The 26,014-nt window shown below is 41.0% G+C and overlaps 1 protein-coding gene across 1 annotated transcript in view; it reads right to left on the reverse strand.

Annotated features, from left to right (window-relative positions):
* Nucleotides 1–26,014, reverse strand: part of GRIN3A (glutamate ionotropic receptor NMDA type subunit 3A) — a gene marked incomplete at its 5' end in the record, with an annotated part of 77,070 nt that overhangs the window by 17,532 nt on the left and 33,524 nt on the right. Inside the window, 4 exons of the mRNA XM_084503952.1 lie at nucleotides 2,143–2,294; nucleotides 4,621–4,736; nucleotides 6,181–6,326; nucleotides 22,027–23,074. Of these exons, the coding sequence (XP_084360078.1) occupies nucleotides 2,143–2,294; nucleotides 4,621–4,736; nucleotides 6,181–6,326; nucleotides 22,027–23,074 (1,462 nt within the window). The remainder of the gene's footprint in view (nucleotides 1–2,142; nucleotides 2,295–4,620; nucleotides 4,737–6,180; nucleotides 6,327–22,026; nucleotides 23,075–26,014) is intronic.

The following is a 26,014-nucleotide window of genomic DNA, read 5'->3' on the forward strand; positions in this document are numbered from 1 at the left end:
GGGAGGGGAAGAGCAAGGAAAGAAAGTTAAATATCCAGTGGCAGCAGTACGTTTGTGATAGAGGAGGCTGGAGTTTGAATTGGCATGTGAGATTTTGTAGGTATCTAGAAGGCAAGAGAACGGGAAAAGACACGGGCTTGTGAGCATTCTCTTAATGGCTGCTGTGCGACTGCTCAGACGTCGCCGATGTGATATTAAGCATTGTTATGCCCTTGACATGTTTAATTGAAACTTCAGACAGCACCTTTTAGGGGATGCTGTGGTTAGGCTTCTGGGTATCAGTATGACATATTAACATAAGTGGCACTGACAATGATAAAGCTACCTTTTCATGTGATTAAATCCTGTGAGCCACAGAGGAAACTGGTTTTCATGAGGCTTCTGATTACAGCTTCACATTTAGTGCAAGGTCTCTTTTAATTCAAAAGAAACAGTGCTGTCCCTTGCTATGACTGCAGATTGTTTCAAAAGATACTTTTTAGACAATTTTTTAACCTTTTTTCCCAGTTTTAAAATGCAAATACTTAATAAAAGGATTTAATTGTTTCACTGGGGAATTACTAATAGGGTAAGTTTGTCTCTGCTATAAAGAAGTTTTCAGTTTTAAAACAGTTGGGGTAGTTAATACTGTTATGATCTGGTAATTTTCATGAGATTTAATTCAAAAGATTATGTTAAAGTGTAGAGTGACAAAGGGTCATTGAGTGAAGTGCTTGTCAGGAATGGATCTGCAAGCTACATTTAAAAGAATGTTCCCCCTGTACCTTTCTTGTTAGATGATAGTTTAATCTACAGATCATCCAGATCAAAAATAGCAGTGAATACATTTTTATTTAGCTGTGCTTTCTTATGTTGAAGCAATCACAAAAATTTAAATAAGTTGAATAAAAATAAATTGGATTTTCTTATACAAATGCTCACTGTTATAATTTATTTTATTTCATGTTGACATAATCTTAATGAAAAAGTTAAAAACGTAATGGAAGAAGCAGAAATACCCCAAAAATCAATGTATTAAAGCAGTCAAAGTTTTTCTTCATCTGAGGTCTAGAAAATAGAAAATGCTAATTTTCTAGTAATATGGTCAGCAATGAGAGGTTGCAGACAAGAGGTTCAGGTGCCTACTAAAGATCAGGAATCAGAGCTCTGGGAAACTGGGCTTCTCTTTCAGTGGAGAACAGCCACGCTACCACTTCTTTGGGGAACAGGAAGGATTGGGTTGATGTTTGGCTGAACCTGCTCTGAAGAGAAGACAACACACTTTCAGCTGTGTGTTTTGTACCAGTGAGAACACCTAACTGATGTGTTTTGGAACACCTTGAGTTAAAAATCTGCAGGCATGCTAGATCTTTTGATTCCTCAGTACTTTATCTTTTTTCAGTTGACAGTCTTGAGAACTTGAGAAAAACTGCTATTCTGATAAGAGCAGTCTTTTTTTTTCTCATAAATAACGCCTATATCCTCAGCTGCCACGAGCTGGCATAACTCCTCTGATTTAATACCAGGCCATAAATCCATGAGGATTTGCCTCCATTTCCTGTAACTGTACTTATACTTGAGACCTGCTGCTCATCAGTTCTTAGCAGGGTATCTTAGAGGGCTGTTCCTAGGCTGCAGTCCTGTCTTTGGTGCAGACACCTGTGACCCATGTTAGGAAGTGGTCAGGGTTACATTACTAATTTGGGATGTATTAAATTCCTGCTGTCTCTATTTCTTTTGCTTTTGTCACTCTTTGTGTGGGCTACTTCAGCAATCACTCCTGTGAGTTCAGAGTCCTTGGCTGCTTCTGTAGCTGGTGATACACGTAATGGAGTGGAATCAGACAGCTTTGTTGTGCAGTGGGCAGATCACTTTTTTTAATGCACCATTACATACCCTGTTTGTCTCCAGAAGTGCTCTCTGGTTGCATGCACTGCAAGCCTAACTTAGCAGCACTGTCTTGCTGATGTTTCTCTTGCACTCTGAGCTGAACACTGCTGGGTATAATGACTCCTGCTTCTGGAGCTTAATGCTTCCCTTCAGCTGCAGCCCATCGCTGTCATGTGTCTAAGTCTACTGCACATTGTGTAGGAGGAGCAATGACTGGCAACTTGGGCAAATCCTCAGTACCTTCAGTTATGTGACCAATTGTTCATCACTTACCTCTGTGACAGCAAAGCTTCTTTTCCCACACGGAACCACCTTGTACCATTTGTCATGCAGAACATCCATGAATCCGTGGGACTTGTACTGACTTATCAGTTCGGAGATGTTGGAGGTGAGCGGAGAGTTAGGGGGAAGACCAATACCATATCCTAGAAGGAAAAACAGCACAGTCATGTCTCTTTCTCATTTGCTTCTTACTGAATTACATTGCTTTCTGGTATTGAGTGGCACTGCAGCAGATTAGGTTGGCATTTTATTTGAGGTCCGAACCTGGATGCTGGTTTCCTGTGGATGGAAAAAGCTGAGATGAGGCACTGTTGTACAAAGTAAAGTAGCCTGATGTAAACAGGATTCAGAATGATTAAAGCCACAAAACAGTATGTAAAAATGGAGATTCAAAAATTCAATATGGCAGTACACATAGATGAATAAGCCTGTTGTGTATCTAGAAATACACCCTTTGTCTGCCTTCATCATGGGCTCTTCTGTTTTACATTGATTTACCAATGCAAGACAGCCTTAATGTCAAGTAAACCACTATGATCCCTTCATACTGTTATAGCCATGGATGTGACTGTGGTGTCAGATGTGACATTTTCTTTTCTTCCTGTGTATTTTCTGATGAGAAGCTGTGTGCATATAAATGCACATGGAGCACTGCATATTGTTATAACACAGCAATTTAAAACCCAGGGGTTGGACTTCCCATTCATGCAGTTCTGCTCCGGCTAGAATTTGATATTCATGTGTTCTTCAGCATGCTCGCAAAGGTCTCAGTCTAAATGCAGGTGGATTCAGGAACTTTAATATGGTCTTTACAGAATCCTGGTTTGGATTTAGAGAAATATAGTTTATGCCTGCAAAACACGCAGTTGCCTGCAGAGGTGTCCTGACAATAACCTGTAGAGATTCCTTTCTAATTCACTGTGGATTTTTTGGTTTGTTTGTTGTTTTTATTTGTTTTCAGTTCAGAATGCCAAATTTCATATTGTCCCGAAGAAGAGGGAACGGGAAGGGAAAGGGGGAGAAGAAAGGGAAGGGGGAAGGAAAAGAGAAAGAGAAGGGGAAGGGAAAAGGGAAAGGGAAGGGGAAGGGGGAGGATGTACATGACTGGTAAATTTGCCAGCACAGTGCCTTGCCTTTCAGTAATGTAGTGGTATGTGTACTTGCTGCTGATTTTTTTACCTTGTGTCTGTATTTCTACCTGAATGTATCTGCTAACATTGAAGGAATGGTTTCAGAGAAGGCATAGCTGCAATTCATTGTTACCACATTTCCAGCCTATTTAAGTGTTCCAAAATTTGGTGCTATGAAGTCCAGTTCTTTAAAAATGTATATTTGCGGGTTAATTTAGTTTTTCTATGTTGAAATGTTCAGTAATTGACTCAAAGTTGTGGAAGCTGATGGCTTACTTTGTTAGAGCTGTCCTCTCTCAAAGTGAAGATATATTGAGTTACACATGCATGGTGAAAAAAGCAGCTGCACACACACACGTCCTACTTCTGTCTAAACAGCTGTCTGCACATCTATCATTCCCAGTAACACCAAAAAAAAAAAAAAAGAGAGAGAGAAAAAAAGAAAATGTACTTCTTGCAAGTCTCTGGTGCAAACTCAAATGGGAAACACTGACAGAGTGAAAAGAAGAATTCTATAAAATCTCTAGTGCTGGTGACTTTTAGCTGAACTAGTTAAAATGCTCGGCTTCTCCTGGCCTTCATTTTGCTTCATTTTGCCTTACTAGTAAGATTTGAACCAGATTTCTGGAGGAGGCTGTTTTAATGGGAGATGGGAGAGGCCAGTATGATTGCTCTTGGAGGGGAGGGAAGGAGGAGCTTCAATCATTTTTGCTGCTTATCTATCACAGAAGTGATTCCTGAGGACTAATGTCTGCCCATGCTGGTGGTGGCTTCAGACAAGCCTTGTTTCCAGGCTGCCTTCTGCTGCCTTCTGCTGTGTCTTTGTGAGTACATCAGGACTGCAGGAGTCCATGGACCCGGATAGGCTCTGCTCTTTTGCTGCAATTAGCTACAGATTCAGCAGGGATCCTGCAATGACCTTTAGAAAGGGAACGGTGGAACTGTGGAATGGCATTCTGAATGCACTTCTCTGAATTTTGAACATGTGTAATGAAAGTGAGCCTAGAGAAAGCAAGCCTTATCTCAGGAGCAACTTTATTTCATTGTGAGTAGTGAAAAGGGCTGTGCCTCCTGCTTCTTTGGAGGCAGACCATTTGAGCTCTTTGAATAATTCCTATATAGAGTATAGGAACAGATGGTGCAAATGATCTAAAAGCTTTAAAAAAAAAAAAAAAAAAAAAAAAAACACAGAAAAAAAAAAAAAAGGTGAAACCTTGGTCCTGCTTCATCATCGAGAATTTTACCATAAGCTTCACGGGGTCTACCTATATAGTTTCACTGAACCACAGAAAAAGGAAGTACAAGAAATAGAGCAGCATGCTGTAAAATGGATTATTACCTTCAATGGCAAAGGGCTTTCCCACAGTTAGAAGCTTGCAGTCGGCATCTATTGATACTTCATAATCTAAGAGTGCTTTATCCATAATGAAGGCATCAAGTTTCTCTGGATCATTCCTGTATTCAACATCAAAGTCAGAAACAGAATCATTTCACAATCTAAGACTCGGTGGTACTCACTGAACATTTATCTATCTAGTTCTCTGGAAGCTTACCAGAGAATGGAAACAGGAACCAGGGACTGCTATTGTCAATGCAAGACTGATTTATATTTGAAGGAGGGAAACAAGCTTGAAAGATACAAACTTCGTGCATCTAGAACAGGGCAGCAGGGCTATGACTTACATTGCTCCCATGAAACACCTGATCTGAAAAATGGAAAACACTACAACAGGCTAGACTTTGACTCAGCTGAAAGGCAACACACAGCCTTATTGGAAGAAAAGAGCAAAAATTGCTAATACGCTTGTGCTGTCCTGGTTTCTTTGTGATTTTGAAATTTAGGTCATTAGACCAAAACGCAGGAAGATAACTCCATACAAAAGTGTTGTTTCCCTTTCTGAGTATGTGGTAAATTAATTCCCTTCACCAGATTAGCTTTTCTCTGCGTTCAGATTTCATGAACACAGGCAATTAGATTTTACTAACGTATTAACAAATTACGAATAATGAGTGTGAGATTAACGAATCTCACACTTGCACAAGTTGATGATAGAAAGGAACAGTTGCACTGCCTGTTTTCATCTGCCGCAGGGGCTGCACCCTCACCCTTGTCACTTGAAAGGCCTGGATATTCTCCTGACGTGAAGTTATACCATGTCATTGATTTCAACTGAATGATTCCAATTTAACCCAAACAAAGAACTGCCATGTATATGAATTTTTATTAGAATGGGCTTGGGAAAAATGTGTAAACAGGAAACAACGTCTGGTGAAAATTCCTCAGGCCATCTGCTATGCAACTTTTGTGTGTAAAATGAATGAAGTATTTCAGGCTTGTTATCTCCTCTTCAGTTTCCTAGCAGAGTGAATCGATTGTATGACCCCAGATTGTTAGACACAAATGTATTTGAAACGTGGGGATATCACAATTCCCTAAAGTAAAATTTGGTGTTTATTACTTTGTACCAGTCTAATGATGCTTTTATTAATTTTAATGACAATTGCTTTAAGGGCTCTCTCTGACAGGCCTTGTCTCCCACTAGCATGGTGAAGATGCTGAGGATCTTCATCCTCGACTTCTGCCTGGAGGGTGAGGATTTTTTTTTCCTGAATGTTTCTCACTGCCTCATTAAAGTCTCCACGAACAGAAACCTGCCAGGAGTAACACATTGCCCATGCTTGATGGCACTCTAGCAGTTAATGCAAAGCACAGCTTCCCCTGGAAATGCTTCAGCTGATTCTGTGTTAGCCTGCCCTCCGAGTATGACTCCATCCAGGTGATTACAAGCTTGCCACACTGCCTTCAATGACTGTTTTATGGGATGAGAGACACTGAAAGTGGGAAGCTCATCACAATCTCACTGCCATGCCAGATCTGCTGTTGCATGTAGAGGCTCACTTAAGATATGCTACTCCATCCGGGGTTGCAGGGACATTGTACCGCCGCATGTACTCGTGCATCTCTGGGAAGCTTTGCCTCACGTAGTCTTCTGCACTGCTTTCTCGCACGGTTCCAAAGCGAAACCCTTGGGATGGGTGGTGGAGCTAAGGAGATGAAATTACAGATTAGCAGAGTCACTTGCCTCCTTCACATACAGGATCTTGGTCTTATTTGTGAATGTTTGTCAGAAATTCTCAGCATAGACCTTTATCTTATGTTTTCCTATGGTCAGCTTTCTACATCACAGAAGAGGTATGTAAGGACTTACCAGGTGACTGATTAGCCTGTCTGTGTATTCTCAGGATTTTCTTCATTACATGGAAAACATCTCCTTTGAGACACCAAGAACCCCCAGATCTAGGTGTTTAGTTGTACCATTTGTCCTAAAATGGTGTGTAGTGATGGGACACGGAGTCATGGTTTTAAACTAGAAAAGGGTAAATTTAGATAACATGAAAAAAATTCTTCACTCAGAGCGTGGTGAGGCCCTGGCACAGGCTGCCCAGAGAAGCTGTGGCTGCCCCATCCCTGGAGGTGTTTAAGGCCAGGCTGGATGGGGCTTGGAGCAACCTGGTCTGTTGGGAGGGGTCCCTGCCCATGGAAGGTTGGGGTGGACTAGATGAGCTTTAAGGTCCCTTCCAACACAAACCATTCAGATTCTTTGATTCTATAAAAACAGTCAAATTTTCAGCAAGTATCATGACAAGCTTTTAGGCTTGCTAGGATCCAGTGCCTGAGGTTCTGGTTAGGCAATAGGGTCTGGATGTATTCTGTCAGAATATCTTTACAGATTCATTGAGGATGACATTTACTCTTCTGCAGAAGGGCAGCACCACCACTTCATTTCTAGAAGCCCAGAAATCATGTTACAGACTGCTGCTGCCTTTGCTGTCATTCACCGCAGTGAAACTAAACACTGAATTGTTGTGGACACAAAAATGCCTCCTGTTACTGACAGGAGGATGAATACCCTCAGCAAAGCCCAGGGTCTACATTTGATTACCCACCTATACACATACCATTTTTGTACCAGACAAACATGCAATTGTGTGTCCTTTCCTTTTCAAAACCTGCTTCCTGGGTCCACCTCCTGTATCTGTATTACAGTCCTGAGTAGTTTGTCTGATCAGAAATTTCACAGACTGGTGTTTCCACGGTATCATGCTTGTCTTGGGAATACTTAACACTTCATGGGGAAATTCTCAAAGTGCAGCAGCTCAAGCAGTGCCCTCTAGTTTTGCTGAGCACTTCCTTGAGAGGACTGAGTGTTGCCAAGATCATGTTAATTGGAAAGCCTTCAGCAGTGTACCAGCCTCAGAGCACAGGAAGCCAAATAAAGTTAAGGCAGACACACTCTGTTTCCCGGGAAGCTGAAGGTCTCCACAACAGTTTGCAAAGACGATCCCAGCATGGCCATGTTCTGCTTTGCAAAGAGCAAGCAGAGAGGTGTTCTGCCAGTCCATCTGGTTCCCTGCATTATCATTTCTGCAAAGCAGAGCGCACAGCAACACAAAGCTGTACAAAAAAGATCTTCCCCACACTTCTTTTCAATGACCCCACAGATAAAAGAATATTCATAGAACATAAGGATAACAAATGTAGGATGTAAATTCATGATCTTATAGTTCAGTCTGAGAAGGAATAGAGAAAGGTCTTTTGAATGGTATTTTGGTATCCTGGAACCAATGAGTATACTTTATTCCTGGTAAATTTATCCGGAAAGTGGGCAGCTGCTTTTCACATTGTGCTCTGCTGACCTGGTTCTTGTGCTGCAATCCAGAAATAAGACCTGGAGGTAAATGCTTTTGTGTGGGCATGGAGGGAGCCTTAGCATGTTTTTCTCAGGTATCCTGGTCTGGATGACTACAGGATGCACAATGCAGGGTGTATATCCATCAGCAGCTGGCCATAGTGCGTGCTATGCCAGAAGGACCGTGGGCGCAGAGGGAAATGTTCTTGCCTGGAAGTGTGGAAACAGCATTGAAGTGCCAGAAGACATAAATAACAGAGAGCGGTGCTGTGACAATACATCATGGAGCCTTCCAGAACAATGTCAATCCAAACTAGGTCTAGTCTCCAGACATGGATGATGACCTGCTTAAAGAAGAAGAGGCTCCGTGTACATGGAGCTCTACAACCATCGTGTACATTTGTCTCTACAACCAAAGAAGCTAGTCACCACAATAAGTGTTCATTCTCCAGGTTTTATTTCTTGGCCATTTCAGTGAAGAGACCAGAAACTTCTCTGGGTCTCAACACTGAACCATACTGCTACCTTTCAAGTCAGCTTAGGTGCTTGTTGTGGCATCTGTGGTCCCCCTAGTGATGCCAATTGCAGTGCCACACCTGCTCTGCAGATAAAGACTGCTGATGGAAGATGAAGTCTAACTGAGACTGTCACCAAAGCAACAGATCTAGATAGATTTTTAAGCCTCCACGAAAAAGGCAAGTACAAAGGAAAGAGTTAAGTCCATCTCCATTCAATTTTCTGTCCCAAAAGCCTTATTGAGGACTATTCATGCTTTGCTTTGTGTTGGGCACATTGTCAAATTTCACCACAAATGATGACAACAGTGGAATATGTGTTAGATCAAAGGTCCATCTGGCTAAATATCCTGTCTCTAGCAGCACCATATGCCTTGTGGGATGTCTTGGAAAGACTGTGTAGGGAAGTTATGTAGTGATCCTTTGCATCCTATGCTCTTCCTGCTTCCGGTAATTTGTGTTTTTCTTAAGCATAATTATGTGTCTGCAATTCTATATTTGATGACTCTTGACTCTTTTCTTGAAGGATAAATCTTAATAACGTTCTAATCCTGTATATCTGTTGTGACTTCTGCTTTCTTCTTACTGCTGCTTATTCACATGAGGAAAAGGCTTACTTGCAGCTATACTGAACAGCGGATTAACGACACAAAATGCTGCCAAAAGCAGATATTGGACTACCTGCACTGCCTTCCCTGCCTAATCCACTAAGATTCCTAAGGGTTACTTGCTTCAAGAGAAGATAAAAACTTCAGGATGGAAACAAGACTTCAGTTTTCACTGTTGTGTCACTGTTGCTTTCTTACTTTCTGTAGTCCTCTCTGGGAGAGATTCTGTGAAAAGATGGAAACCACAAATATCTGTATGTTGACAGTACAGGTAAATGTCAGTCTTTGTGTGAGTTTTGCCTTATTAATTGGTCTTTCCTGTTCATCATGCGCTGCTTCTTTTGTGTTTCTTAGATCTTAAGAATTCTGTATTGAAAAGAGTTTTGCCAAAAACAAGTCACACAATCCTAATACTTAGGACTTCAGAGAAATCCTTGAAAACATTAACTCTAAAATAACAGCATTTTAAGAACCACAATTTGAAGATTCAGGAATTTACTTTTTAAACTGGTGATTTGGTGGAGGCAGTTACTTATTTCTGGTATCAGTAATAGCAAGTATAAAAGCTGTCTCATGGAGAAAAGACAGCAATTCAAATTAGAGGTATTTTTAATATGTGAAGACTGCACTTCTGTCTATATGCTGTTGTGTTTTTTCATTAAAAACTTAGTCAGTATGAAAGGTGAATAACCATTACAAAGCAGGTAATGGGCACCAGGAACTGCTAACAATTTTTGCATCTGTAGAGTAGCAGGAGATTTGCTGGTGATGCAAGTATGATTAAAATAAACAAACACAAAGGCTGCAAATCCATCTCCAGGTGGTGGCAAGAGCCATCCTTGCTCTCATTTTAAATAACCTTTCAAGGTGCCTCCAAAATCATGTATCTAATGCTGTAAAAAGTCAAAAGAACAGGGTTTGTTCTATCCTAGAGAGGAGCTTTCAGCCTTTTTGGGAGACAAGTTGGTCCCAATGTGACAAAGCATTGAAAAAGTTATAGAGGTTATATAGGTACAGGTGATCTCTCTCTCTTTATTCATCTCTTTAACTGCCAGACCTCCCTTCTGAAGGCCTGGGAGAAAAGGAAATCACTCATTTTCTAAAAGGGTCATTGCTCCTAACTGCAACAGGTCCTCAGCCAGAAGGCTGACTCTGTGCACTTCTAAGTAGCCTCTCCAACACAGTGCACGGGAATTGAGCATTGCTGCAGTGCATGGGGCTCGTTGCTGTTTAACCAGACATTTGAGTATTAGCCAGCGAGGCCACCACAGCACACCACTCAGCAAAGTACAGTGCTGAGCTATGGACTGGGAGAAGCAGGAGGGCACCACCGGGAGCTGCCGGAGGACAGAGCAGAGCCCAGGCGTGCTCACCCCCTGAAAGGACCTGGGTGCATGCATCATGGTTGAAAACTGAGGTGGCCAGTTTGTAGCCTTTCAGGTGTTATCCCGATTGTTTTTTAAAACCGTCTCCCCTGTCTACTGTGAGATAGCTGGTGCACATGAAGTTATGATGCACGTGGAGGCCTCCCATTTGGATCTGGGTTAGCATGTGGGGCCAGCTCAAGAAAGAAGAAATGGATGTAGTGCCAGACGGGACTGATCACTTATCTTCTTCAGTCAGCACTCTGACTTCACATATGCAGGGCTGTGAAATGCTAAGACTAAAGGATCTTGTGGCACAGGTCTGCGAGTGGTTCAGGAAGATAACCAATCTTCTCTGAAGAAAGAAATCGTGGAAGGCCTACAACATGCTCCTGGGAAGAGCAGGGCAAAGGTGCAGAAGAAAAGCTAAAGACCTCTGGAAAGTAAGTATGCTTTCTGTAATTAGGGTACCAAGGCTGTCCCTGTGGTCTCTGAGGACATATCTAAAGTGGGATGAATATGCTGGTGTTCCTAAGGGCAAGTCTCACTGTGTAAGAAAACATGGTATCCAGGGTAGGGGCAGTGGTTCAAGGTGCTGAGAAGGTGAAGTGTTAGTTGAATCACTTGAGCACTGAGGCTCAGGTCACTCAGAGGTTAAGGAAACTCCAGAGTTCTGCAGAACACCCATCCTCTCTGAAAGTGCCAGGAAAAGCTTCGGGACTTCTCTGAGTCTTCTGTACTTTGTATAGCATTGTGCTACTAGACAAACAATGTTTGGGAAACAAATTTGCTGAAAGCAAATGCTACAGACACCATTTCCATTGGCATGCCACCTTACTTCTGGATCTTCTTGGTTTCTGTCTTCTGTTGTTAAAACATCTGCTGAGTGGGAAGTGGAGAGCTAGTGTTTTATTTGGGAGGAAGATGTTGAGAAGAATTGGGTATGTGCATACATCTATGCCTTGGGGTGCCAATTATGCATGAAAATACCAATGTGATAAAACCACAGGAGCAGAAACAGAAAAATAAAATCCTAAATGTCAGGGATTTGAATTACTTGGCACATTCCAGTTTATGTAATACAGTGCCACTGCATTCAGTACCGTCAGCTAGGCTGAGATCACCTAGACTCAGACCTGAAAATACTTAGGCATAGAAATGTCCTGTGCAAGTTGGGATTTAAAGCTGAAAATGCATAAGATGCTACTAGGAGTTAACCTCCAAAGTTGGCTGTTGTGTTTGGAGATCTTTCTGGCAGATTCTGGCTTCTGAATAAACTTTCAGAACTTTCACTGCTGAGAAACTAGGTTTGTCTCAAAGACTTTTCCCCCTTGGTGCTCTGGTTGCTGTCTCTACTACCATTCTGAGGTTTGCATCGCATTTGGTTGTCATGTATTCCTGCAGTGTGTAGGAAACCTAGGTGTTCAGAATATAAATACAGTGAAAAGATGATCTCAGTTCCAAAAAGACTGGCAGTAGAATAGGGGCAGTGAAACTACTCAGTGAGAAGAACAATTTTTTCTTGTAGAAGTTCTCTGTCACATCTTCATGGTCCTCCTGAGTAAATAGCTCTCTGCATTTCTATGTGAATAAGGAGAAGTTGAACAGGGAGTGACTAGCTGATCGCAATGCATCCACTGTATTTATGGATACTTTCACAGAAGCCTATCACTGAGACAGGAGATACTGGGCTGCGTGTCCAGAGTACTTAATGAATGAAGCATTGTGGGGTCTCAAAATGACAGGAGTTATGCTGAAGCATGAACTGGCCTGGTGGACTTGCTGAAGTGAGGTTTGGCTTTGCTTCCTTCTGATCCTGTGGAGTTTGAGCTTGCAGGGAATGCTGAAGAGATAAGGAAGTTCTAAGCAGAGAAACTGTAAGGAAGTGGAATTATGGCTATTTTCTATAAGCAGATAAATCAATATACCCATAAATGACTGAATTCTAGGCAATTTTTCCCCAGTACTTGACTGATGGGGTGCAGTAACTGTCTCAATGAATTTGATTCAAGATCATTTTGTGCACACTGATAGCTGGTTTAAGAAAGACTGGTCCTGGGACTGTTTCTAATCAGCATCTCAAATCATGATCATGACTTCACCATTCATTCAGCTAGCCTCTCCTTTCCTCACCTCCACAGAAGGGGCAACCCAGTATGCAGTGAGTTGCAGTGGCAGTGACTGCACGCTGCAGTGGTGGATGCAGAGGTAACACGGATTCAGCTTTTACCACAACCCACGATACTGTGTTTTAATTTTAATAGGGTATAGAAAGGGTGAACAAGACTGAAAACACTTCCATAAGTTTTACAAAAACCTTAGAGGAAAAAATATTCTGAAAAGGTTTCATTAGTTCTGCCCTGTGCTATTATTGGTTACCTGGTGTAATACTGAGTGTAGTGTTTAATGGTCACCCCACATATCAGCAAGCAGGCTGCTGGAGCCAGCACGATCTTTGCCAGGCAACTGCTGCAGACTCTGGAAGAAATGTTCAGTTTTGGTTGTTAACTGCTGGAGTGTGGTGGCATTAAGTGGTCTGCTCTGCTGTGAAGGGCTGACATGCTTTTAGAGTCTGTTTTGCAACGAGCCTTTATGAATCAGTAGCTTTTTATTTTGCCTTCCTTAACCTAAACTTTTAAGTGGTCGCCTACCTGCTAATAGATTTCTCATGGCCCACTGATAGAGGAAATTCAATTGCTAATACCAAGCAAAGTTTCAGGGTAAAAAGAACAAAACAAACAAAATTAAAAACAAAGTAGAACTATGTTCATGGGCTTTTCCCAACTTATCTGCAAGAATTTTTGAAAGCTAAACTCTTGTGAATATTTATGGGGTGCAGAGAAGGATGAAAGAAAAGAAAATTATTCATAGTGAAGCAGATGAATTTCAAATTTTAGCAGATGAAAATTCACAGCTGAACTTCTGGAAGTGAAAGCTTTGTTCAAAAGCTGTCCCGTGTGTTCAGTCTTGGGATGTGGAGATGTTCCCAGGGACTCCAGGAGATGGTGCATGCAGGATACATCTGAAAGCTTGCTTTCCTTTCTCTATTGCAAGAAGTGTCAGTGGAGCTGATTATTGGCTTGCCAGGATAATGTCAGATTTTGTTAAAATCCTGTCACTTAGAATCCAACTCAGCTAGGTCATTAGTTGGCATAAATCTTTACAGCTGCATTGAAGTCAATGAGCAGTTTCAATCTGGGAACCAATGCACAGTCCAGTACTGAGAGTTTATTCTTCTGTATTTCAACCTAAGTGTGTATGAAAAAAATCTAAGATCTCTGTTTAAAAATACAAAGCTTCTTTACTGATACTCCTTGTGTGACTGCTAAGAATTAATTAAAAACTGCTTTGCTCCTCTGTGTGCCACAGAAGCTGCATTGCTAAGGGGTGAAACTGGGCACTCTGGTCTGCAAAGGTATTAATTTCCAAGGATTGTTTTGCTGATTGAGATGCTGGGCAGTGTCTTAGTCCAATAAGATTTGTAAGAACAGAATGGTGGTGAATATAAACTTCAGGGTGTGCTTATCTCTGTTTTTAATAGCACTTTTTTTCTGGACAGAGGGATCCTTCAGCTGGGATTTATTCTAGGAGAGTTGAGAACTGCAAGACAGTATGTGTAATAGTTACAGGCAAAATTGATAGACTAAAGGGAAAAACAGGGATGTAATTCCCAACAGAAAATAGATCACTGGTTCCAGATGTACTTCAGCAGCACAAAGCAGCCATAGAAATGCTCCGGACTGTCACTTCATACGGTGTTCTTCCACCTCCCACCTGTAAACAGGGCTAATGCTGCTTTAAGGTGAAGTCCTTTCCAAATCAGAAGGGAAAGAGAGCTGCTTGGCTGTATACGTGTTTGGTATCAAAGATGCATGGGAGTTTTCTGGTTAAATAGTCCCTCCTGGCCTTCCATCCTGGGTTTCAGGTTTGCTGATGAAAAACTGCCAAAGAGCTCTCTAGTATCAGCCAAGGTATGGAAGGGGACACCTAATATTACAGCAGCATATCATGGAGGTAGCTTCCTCACCCCCAAGCTTCAAAACAAACGTCTTTCAAATCATTTTTCTTACAAAATCTTTCTGCTCCAGCTGTTGCTGGTCAATCAGGGCCATCCTGCCAGTCCTCCTGCCCTCTGGCACTTGTCCCCCAGGTGCCAGAGCATGAACGCTGTCCTCTACAGTGGCACTGCCTAAACTTGGAGGGTAGGGGTTGTGCTCTGTAGCTTCTGGAAAAAGAACAGGCAGCAGTTTCATGTTGCAAATGGGTCACTAGTTATAAGAAATTAATGTGATTAGCACTTTGCCTGTAGGGACACCAGAGCTTTCCAATCACTGACTGTGGAACTGTCTACCAGCACAACTCTGATTTCTCAAAAATGTTATCTGCTATCTTTTTTTCTAAAGCACCAAATGACAGTAAATCAGAGGGAGTCCTTAGTTATCAGTACATACATTGTTGAAACTAAATGTTTTGGGCTTTTGTTTTTCTTCTTGGAATCAATTTTGAACAATGAAGCATGTGTGAAGCACAAAGACTAAAAGAAAAATGATGGGGTCATTTAGATGCCTTGGCCTCTTGAAAGGCCTCAGTGAAATATGGACAACACTACTTGACTTTACCTGGTGTTCAGTCAAATCTCATTGTATTCCGTGAGAACTATGATTCTTTCCAGGCGGCTTGACCTCTTGGCATCCCTGAAATCCAGCAGTGCTGGTGCTGACTGAGGACTTCTATCATTAGGAACTGCTGGTACCCAGGTGTGTTTTTATAGATCACAATGGCCGTGAACACTAATAAATTTCCTTCATGCTGCTAAGTCAGCTGTACAATGATCCTCCATCTGCCAGGAGATAAGATCAACCTTATGTGTCTTCTCTGTCCTCTGTTCTTTGCCAATTACTTCAGCAGCACCTTCTCCTCATCTTCATCTGCTTGCTTTATTTCTTGCAGGGGTCTCAGCCTCATCTACAATGCAGCTGCTTTTTCCAGTGATGGGCTCGCTTTCATTGACATGACATACAGGTACATTGCAGCTTGAGAGTAAGAAACTGATGTGAAGATGGCTGGGAAAATCCTAGAAGACATTCTTCTGGTGCTGAAAGATCAACCTTCATGATGTTCTTCAAGAGAAATGAAGACAGCAGGACTTCCTCTCTTCCACCCTGTTGCCTATCTGCTTTGGATCAAACAGCAAGGTGAGGTAAGGAGTACTCAAGACAGTGGGTGACAGAACAAATCACTCTATGTAGAGGAAGACCTGGAGCAGCAGGGGATAATAGACAAAGATACCACAAGGATGATTGTTGGTAAAAAGGCACAAAAAATAGGTTTTGAAGAGAAAGGAGACTCGATTTGGAGAATGGGGCTGTCTGATATGTTGGATATCAACACGGAAAAAAATCCAAACCATCCACATTCTGAATCTTCAAAGCCATAACTTTAGGAGAAATCTTTAACAAGGTGATAGGGAAGCTAAACAAGTTAAGTCTTCACCACCATAAACTGCACAGGGGAGATAAAGAAGCCGAGATTTGACCTCCATACATTGCAGGCATGCCCTTCATGCACATATGAGATTAGTCTGCAATGCCTGTTCTTCATTCCGACTCTTCAGTTTCATACTTAATTTCTCTTTCATTTGATATTTTTTTCATTTTGTCTGGTCTCCATGACATAAAAAGTCCTCCTGAGTTCAAATCCTTCACTGACTTATTAATACTCAGAAAGGCACCACACACTAATTAGCAGGCTGTGATGCTGTCAGTCATGACCTTCCCGTGTCCAGTAACTTCCCGCACAGAAATTTATGCTCTCTAGACATTGCAGCCAACTTCTTGTAACTCTGAAAATAAATGAATCATGCAGTCCTGGACAGATAAAAAACCCCATGGGAGCAATAAGATTTCTGTTAACTCCTCTGAGGTTGTTGATTGTTTTTTGTCATACAATTTAATGCATTTAATGCATATTTAAATAGTTGCTGTTTCATTATATATTTAATACATAGCAGTATAAGTAGCACTCTTGATAATGATTCCTCTTAGGCTGATGCAGTGAAAGACCACAGCAGAATTTAAGTGCATTTGCGTTGGTGTAATTCTTACAAGACTTCTTTTTTTCAGGAAGAAAATTTATCAATAAACGCGTAACAGTTATGACCTCGCTCTAAAGCTTGTTGGACTCAGAGGAAAATCTCATTAAATGCAATATTGTTTGGCTCATGCCTCTAACTGTGAAAAAGGCCTATAAAGTGGCTGAAGCTTTCCTTTTCTGTGGTTTGATATTGCTAAATCTCATCTGCAGTTACTCACCAGTTGGTATTTCTGGATTGTTTTAACACTACATGTAACAATGAGTTTTCAGCTGATACAATCATAACCATAAAGCTTCTAAATTAACTTAGATTTTCATAAATCAAGATGTGAGACTTTGCACCCTCGCATTTTACATTTTAAATTTAGAGATGAAAAGCTAGGTGATTGTAAACATTGAATTCCTGAATAACAATATCTCAGTAATCTTGTTTGGATTATTCAAAGTGCTTAGTCTTGTAATAAACAGATGGACAGCTCATAAAAGCAGGTGTTCTGGTGGCACGGCAGTGGATTGAAGATTGCTGGGAGAGAGCATCAGATATTTCTGAGGATTAATTCCAAAGCACGCCAAGGTGTCTGGAAGGACATGCCAGATGGGGCTTGTCAGAGTGATTGTGGGTGTCCAGTGTATTCTTTGGGGACTCTATATCATTTGCGAGATATGCTCCATCGTCATTGTGCATGAAGGAGAGAAGCAGACAGTTTCAGGGTCTGAGTGATCTCATCCCAAAGCGTCTTCAACAGAGGACTCAGCCAGATGTGCCTGCCTCTCCCAACTAATCGTGAAAGCATACTAGACTAAGTAAATCACCTGCAATGTCTCCACTGTGGACATGTGAAGTTAGGTGAGATAACACAAGAAAATTAACTGATGGTGGGATTCACAGGCAAGCACAGCGCTTTTTGCTAAATGAGTCTCTATAGGCATGATATTTAATATCAAATTACAATGTGGAGAGTAACTTTGCCATTGTAATAGTGTTTGGAAGACAAAGTTATCCAGACAGATCAACATATAGCCATGCTAAATTAACAGACATAGATGCTAGATGCTAAGCGAATACTCAGTTTGGCAAAGAAGAGCTTACAGCTGATACATCTGTGACAATGGTAGGGTAACGCCTAAAAAGCTTGTTACATGGTGGAAGGCATGACACCTTTATTAGCAGAAAGAGAGGCCAGGTGATGGATCACCTCCTGGAAAGTCTGTCCAGCCCTTCAGCTTCTGCTGCTGTATGCTTTCTTGTTGGCATGTTTGAGATGAGTCTTCGGTCCTCTGGGCTTCCACAGTCATTCTGCCTCAAGTTATCTGGACAACTCAATATGCTCCTGACTTTTACTGTGCATTTCCAACGTAGAATATTGCATTAGAAGCCTGCAAGCAAAGTCCCTGCTTCAAAACTTGCTACTGACAACCCCTGCTCCCTGGGGAGAGCCTGTACACCAGAACTTCATTTGGGGATTTGACAGTGAGGAGTCATACTGGATCCAGGCCTTATTCTAAAGAGTTGCTGGGCAAAGAAAGGCGCTGTGACTGCCTATGTACTTACAGAAAATCTCTTTTCCCTGCCCGTGGCAGCGAGACCCAGATCACGCACACGCAGATGGTATTCCTTTATGGAAACCATTCCAGAAACTAAGATGTAAAATATCTGGGCTTGTCACAAGACTGAATAAACGACACAACAGCCATAAGAATACATGATTATGAAGCAGCCTGGCAGCAAATTCTTTTTTTTTCTACCCAGAGCCCCTTGCTTATCATTGTTCCCCTTCTCTGCTCCACCCGTGCCTGCCGGCTGCGTACTCAGCGTGCTGCTGTTGGTCTGTAATGCAGTCACAGAGAAACAAATGCCTGTCAGCAAGGGAACAGACAGCAGCCAGACTCATCTGTCCCCCTCTGCATACCTCGGTGCTGCTCCAGCAGCAGTCAGTTTTAATGTGTTACCTTCTGCAACCCGGTCTTGCCGCTGTGGAAATGTGCACTGGCACCAGCGAAGGATTAAAACGTTGGGCAGTGGGTGACTTCTTCAGCTGAGACTGATCACAACGTCAGGGGCCTAAGGAGCTATGAAATAAACAAGGTGGTAAGCAGATGGGGGAGATGTCAGGAATCATGCCAGTTGCCTTCCAGGCCGTGACAGGTAGGCAGGACAAATGACCAGACCAGCTCAAAGGCAGCCTGCTGGTTTGCGTGCTTGTAGGCTGAAAAACAGAGCTTGTACAGAAGTTGAGTTTATGCAACAGATACACAGTCTGCCAAGCAGTCTGAAGAAGAGGAATGCCATATATTTTTTTGTTCATCCAACAATGTGACATTAGAAGAACAATTGAAATAAGCACCTGGGATTCAGATGAGAGAAGGGATGAAAGCAGTATAAAATGATCCAAATAAAATGCTTTTCTCTATCTTCTATATGCAAGCAAGCTTTTAAATTTATTTGCCACATGGTGTTGAAGGTGGTCTGCTGCTTCAGGTGGGGGATCAAGGCACTGCAGCAACTTTCACCCGGATAAACAGCACATTCAGCCCTGCAGCTGTCTTCTTCTGCTCAAACAGCAGCCTGAAAATGTATTCAAGTGAACGTTTCTTCCCCAAAATACGTCTGCTGGTTTGCACTGGGAAGAGATGATGGTCTAAATTGTGTAAGATTTGCAGGTCTGGTTGAGAGATCTGTAAGATCTCTGTTGACTTCATTTTCTGTTATTTCTAATGAAGAGGTTGTAACTTTGAGGCTCCAGCAGCACAGAAGGACCATGTCTCCTTTGTACAGCTATACCGAGCACTTGCTAAACACTGTACTGCTCGGTCCAATTAAACATCACTGCTGTAATCTGTGTTTTTCTAGAAAGGCAGATGTTGTTTATCTTTAAGCAGAAAAGAAAGAATATATATACTCCTGGAAATATTGACTTTAGATATCAGGTTTCTCATCTTGACAAAGACTTTCAGTTTTTCCCAACTTGCCTTCTCTTCTGACTGCTTTCAGTCTCAGATGGGATTTTTTGTTTGTGGCTGCCAGCTTAAAGAAGTTGTATGTTTTACATCAACTCAAGAAGGTTGCTCATCTATTTTGGGCTTTGTTTTTTAAATACTTTTCAAAAGCACAGTACAAAGGCATACCTGTATAGAGAGCAGTAGGAGAATATTTAAAAGCACATTGATATTAAAAAGATTATTTTTGCATCTTGTTGCCATCTTTTTCAAAAAAAAAAAAAAAAAGAGGCAAGCAGATCTGAAAAAGAGAAAAATATTCAAATCACATACAAATTATTTTAAGGAACTAGAACTAACTAAACTCGTGGGTGTACTTCTAAAACTGCTGTGCTGCAAACATCTCCTAAGCCTAAGCTTTACACATCAGAGAGCACTTTGCAAAGGTACAGCCCAGGCTTTGTGTGAGAAGAGGTTAAAACAGTGCATTTACTATTATAACTGCTCTTACACACTAAGACTTCAGAAGCAAATGCGTGAATGAAATACCTGGAACTATTTTGCAGTTCATGTCACATCAAGTGATCTTGTCCCATAAAATCTACTTGTTTTATTCCTACATTGGTAACTGTTCAGACGCTGAGCTTTGTTTCATGAAGCAGAGAAATGGCTGTCTTGAGAAGGCTGATAATGCCACTGATTTACTGGGATCACTGAGCTGATTAACCCCAAACCATCAGTCAATGTTGTTTTTATTCAGGCCTAGGACCCATGTTTTCAGTTCCCAGTATGCTTCAATACTCTGTGCCCAATTTTGTAACCTGATGGAGAAGTTTTACCATGCAGCTTTAAAATAATTTCATCTTCTTAAAATTGCAGAAATTTCCCAATATCTCTCTTAGGAACTCTATGTGTGGTCACAATAATGATGCAGAAAAATAGGATGTAATCTGATGTGATTTGATTTGATGAAGGTAATGCTCATGCAAAGAGCAGGACTAACTTAATTTTCAAGTCCATGTTATGGCTTATACAACAATGACTGAAAGGCTCTCATTTACTCACTCAGAATGCTCTGAATAAAACATATACATGATTTCAGCAGTTTTGAGGCTTAGTGAACTTACGGATGTAGAATATGTAACATTTTTCTGGGAGGAGAAAGGGGGATTATTAATAGAAACTTGGTTTAAGTCATAGATCAGAAGGCCTTAGGCCAACCACAGAAAACTTTGTTTTGTTTAAAATATTACTGAAAGAAAGGATCTAGATTATGTTGGAAAAAGTGAGTCAGAATTTGTACTCACAAAATCAAAACTGAATGGTCATCAGTCTGAATGCAAAATACCACTAACACAGAAGAGAGACATATATACCCTTTAATTTCAAAATTTATGAAAGTAAAATAAATGATCAGTTCTTGCATTCTTGAGGCGACTTATTCTAGTGGTACAATGTTGTATTTAGTTCAACTACCTGAGACCAGTGGGAGGCAGTTTCATAGCTATGTACCAGCAGTTAAGTCATGAGTATAAAATTGTTAACAATACCATGAATCATGCTTTTGCTGGAGAAAGCACCAAACAAACAAGGAAAATTTGCTGTTGTCATCCTGCTCCCTAGACACAATTGAAGAAGATGCCTGCTCTTGTGTCACCTGCAGCCTTGAACTCTTTGCATAAACCCTTCTGCTCTCTTTTATTCATGATCATTACTTTGTGGCAAATAAAATCAGAATAGTCTTTTAAAATTGTTGGACTGGGGAATTTGGCTGAGACTTAAATTCCATCCAAAATTTGCTTCACACCCCCCCTCTTGGGATTGAGGGAGAGAGCAGGTGTGAACAATCCTGATTTTGCATTTTTCCTTGCCTTCCCACTATGTTTTTCTGAGCTATTTGCAAACAAGTTGTCTACTATATAATCCATTCCCTCCAGTGTACATTTCCCAGTATGACATTGCAAATCAAATGTTTGACTACTCATGAAGTGAATCCCACTGTTTTGATGCAGAAGGTAGAATTTTTCAAACAATTTCTGTTCTTTTCCATTTCATTTAGCATTCATGGGGAATTTTGCCAGTAATGCCCTTGTAAGTACTGTTAGGACATCTGAAATACTAACAAAACCCTACCTAGAACACCAGTGGTTTTGTATCCATGCTGTGTGCATGGTTGAATAAATCACCAAATCAGCCAACTGATCAAAACTGCAGCCAAAGAGACTTTGGAACTGAAATCTAACCCTGAATCTGCATATAGAAGCCACTTATCATCTCTGCAGTGAGTAAAAACAAAATCCTTGACCACCTTCCTTACCACAGATCTTTGAAATAAACCCCTACACTTCTGTGGATATTTAAAGATCTCTCAGTGGATGTTTCTACTGAAATGACATGAGATGATCATTAACTGTAGTGTAACTGCTCTTTTGCAGACAGGTTGCTTTCTGATTTTATTAGAAACCATAAACTGTGCAGCAGTGAGTTTCAACTAGGAAGAAGAAAAGGCTGAGTTAATAACAATAGACATGCTTTACCTTTGGGTCATGTATTCCAGAAAGCTCTTCATAGATTTTCTCTCCTACCATGACAGCAGCTAGGTTGGCTGTGTATGTGGACAAACAAAACAGACAGAAAATAGCCCATAGATTCATTAAAAATCTTCCAGTCCAGCACTTGGGAGGTTTGATGGCAGCTGTTCTTCCAAACAAGATCGCATAGCAGACATTGAGAGCAGATGAGAAAGAGAAGACTTTGTTCCTGTTCCTTCCCTTGGGGGTCATCCCAAAAGGACTTTTCCATTCATATAAGGTGAGGAATATAGCTGTGATGTGCAATGCGACAAATATCCCCAGCCACATAGTCCAGTGAAGTGGCCACATAAAGGCTCCAATTGGAGCCGCAGTGTCTTTGGTCCTAACCAATATACCCAAGCTGGTTGAAAAGAAAGGGCTGGTGAAATCAATCACTTGGCTGCGGGCAGTGTTAATGCTAAAGGATGTCACTGCCATATGAGCTGTCCCAGAAAGAAGGTCTCCCACCAGTCCTGTCCAGTGGCCGTTCTTCCAGGCTCCATACTTTCCATCACCAACAATATATAAATCAAAATCAAAGTTCATATCCTCAGCCAGTTTCTCCAGCAGGTCAATGCAGTAGCCATAGCAGCACTTCTTCAGCTCAATGGGAACGGTGTCATTTCCTCCTTGAAGGGTTTCAAACAGGTTATCCAGCACAGCTGAGTCATTGGTCAAAGGATCTAAGCACAGCTGCCCTGCTGGGCAAAGACCTTCATCATCTACATCTCTTGTAAAGACAAATGGATGCTCAATGAGAGTTACCACTCTGAGGTGCAACCGGGTGGGGTGTTGCATGTGATTTTTATGTCTCTGGGTTTGTTCTGGCCATATCCCATAGTCCATGACTATCTTTCCTTCTTGCCAGCTCCCCAGACGAGTCCACATTGGATTCCCAACAGGGTCATGCTGCAGATTCCAGATGAAGAAGTTGTTTTCTGAGCTAACAACGGAGGAGCCTTTCACCTTAATGTGGCCACTGAGGCCATCAAATGTTGTGTTGGCTAAAAACCTGTTGCGGGGAGAAAGCAGAGAAATCAGAAGCAGACATGTCAAGCCATATGCAGACACCATGAATTTATGTTTAAAGGACTAGATAAGGAAATCCAGTTGAACACCTAGATAATTCATAGCTTTCCTATAGCACAATGAATAAGCCACTTAATTTATGATTAAAGTAACCGGGAATACTCTATCTCCTGCATATTTTATGTACTGTAAATGGAAACTCTTCAGAAACAATATTCTATTTACCTATTAGAAAAAAATGAGTGACAATTTACTTTTTTTTTTTCAGTTATCTTTCCTCCATAAGAAAATGAAACATGGGTTAATTCTCTGCTGAACTCTCCAGATCAGTGTCAGTTTCTTAGACAAAAATATGTAAGAAAATGGAAGAATAGAAATGATGAAATGTCCTTCCAAGAAAAATCTTATAATTTCAGTAAGATCTAGTTTATGTAATAGAGGCTACTGAAGCGCTGTCAACAGATTTCAAGCACTCTGAAGTGAACCAATCTGGATTTTAAAATGCAGATTTGGTATTGGCAAGCCGCTTCAGAATGGGGAAAGGGATTCAGTGAAAGAAGATGGCCCTAGAACAGGCAGATTTAATTCTTTAAAACAATAAAATATCTTCAAAAGCAATGTTCTTACAGGTGAGATTTTGACCTACCCGCTCTCATTAAGTGTCCCAGTTTTGCACTGTGCATTTTGCATTAAGGTTTTTGGACTTTTGCTACCCCAGATATTCAGAGTAAACTTAACTATTTCATTTATATTGGGCTCGCAATGTTTGCTAGTAGTTGTCACCACTTTATGTAGAATGCAGCTTCTGCTAACTCATTATACAAGATGCTAACATGACATGGATAAAAGAGCAGGGAACTGAATGGGAACATGACCAGCTGAACTGCTCTCCTTTAATGAGAAAGCCTCTGTGCATTTCATAGGGGCTGTAGAGGGGCACTACTTAGACTATACAAGTCTTAGTAGAGTGATTCCATTAGAAACAACTGAGTTAAATTGCTGCTAATATGGTGTAAGGTAAGTGAAGCAAATATTTTTTCAGTAAGAAGCATTCAGAAGACAGACTATTTAGCTGTCATAGTAGAATATAACACGTCACATTAGCTCTGGGAATTGGATGAAAGCGAGTATTGAAAGAAGTATAAAGGCTAAAGTTGTCATTCCAGTCTCAATAGACAAGACATAACCTTTAAGTGGTGTTAATTGTTTATCAATAGCTAGAGGGGGAAAAAAACTAACCTGAAATTGATTCAAAAAGGATAAATACGTAGCTACTGTTTGTGCATGCATGCTTCTGACTGGACTGCAGCCTTTGTTTTGATGACTTCTGGTGAATTCTGATGGATTTTCAGCAGTCAAAACTGTATATGAGTTCAGATCATATAATTTTTTTGCCCTCAGCAAAGAGTAAATTTAAGAAACTGAACGATATAGTTTTGAGTGTTAGTTGTGTGAGAACCTTTTAGAGATGGCTCTGAAACTCTTCTTATGCAGCCTATTTTGAGTGTGTTGAGTTTGGAGAAAGATTACACAGCCAACACGGTCAAAAGCTACTGTACATGTGTTACTTGAGTCTGAGAATTATGCCTAAAAATGCATGTAGGTGTTTGTATACAGGACTGATACATAAATATGAATCACATTTTAAAAATCTTTACCATTTAGTCTAGTGTTAGCTAAATGACACTGCAACTTCATTAACCAGTGGTCTCTGCCATTGTTTGACTGGTGGTTTCCTCCCAGCCTGCGTTTTGTATTTAACTGTGTTTGTGCATGCTCATGCATGTAAAACATTATCAAGACACCATCTACAGAAGAAGGCAATCCCAAGCACTAAAGAAGGGTTTACGTAGCCATTAACTTTTCTGTTTTCTCTCTCCTTCTCATTCTTTGCAAAAAAAAAATGAGCTATTTCCTCCTAACAAGCCTTACTGGGTTTATATGCTGAGGTCATCACTATGACAATAACTGAATGTGTAGATGTGCCTGTGCATAAAATTATGAAAGAAATAGTGTTGAAAATAGTGCTAGCAATTCACAAAATGCCAAAATTGAGGGAGACAAATTCCCAAGGGGAATAAATTAGCAAAGTTCTGATGGATTTGGGCCCACATTTTCATTGCAGCAGCATAACCTGGATATTAGAAAGCTGCAGACCTGGTGTTTTGGGAGTAGATGAAGCTATGGAATAATGCCTTAGATTTATTTTCTACAGGTAGGATGAGAACAGTGAAATTTATGCACTGTGTTCTCTGACTTTCAGTGTAGAAATAAGCGTGCCCATGAGAGTAAACCAAGCACTCGGTACCTGTCCTGTAGTTGAATTGTGTTAGAAGCATTTACCTGAGAGATTTAGTAGCATTTAAATGTATGACTTTGCTACCTTATCGAGGTAGTGGCTTACTTTTGCAACTCATTTGCATGTTACATATTTTTGGTAGTGACAGGACATTAATCAAAATAAATGAGGGGAACCATGTGGGAGATACATTTTAACAACACGTTGTTATATATGCGAGTGGCTATGGCTGCTAATCATTTTCATATGCTGTATGCAGTACTACTGAAACTCATGCCAGGGGCTTCATGGAAAAACTCAGTAACTTACAAAATAGGTAAGAGGATGTGACTACATTATTTAGGGCAGCAGTATCTAGTATGAAAATTTGTGGAGTTGCAAGTGTTGAGTATTACACAGACACATTGGAAATTCCAGAACTGGTCCTTTTCAGTAGGGCTATGGACAGATTTTTAAGGAAAGACTATGTGTACAGGTTTCAAAAGGTGAAGGGACAGATCCTCAATTGATTAATTTCCTTGATGTGTCATTATCTGTGAGTTGATGATCACACTGGCAGGCTGATTGCTGTCTCAAAGCTTTACTAGCATCTCCTCAGTTTGACCAAGCAGTCTGAAGTGTGCC

This window comes from Aythya ferina (genome assembly GCF_964211825.1).
Source record: "Aythya ferina genome assembly, chromosome: Z".
NCBI classification, from domain to species: Eukaryota; Metazoa; Chordata; class Aves; order Anseriformes; family Anatidae; genus Aythya; species Aythya ferina.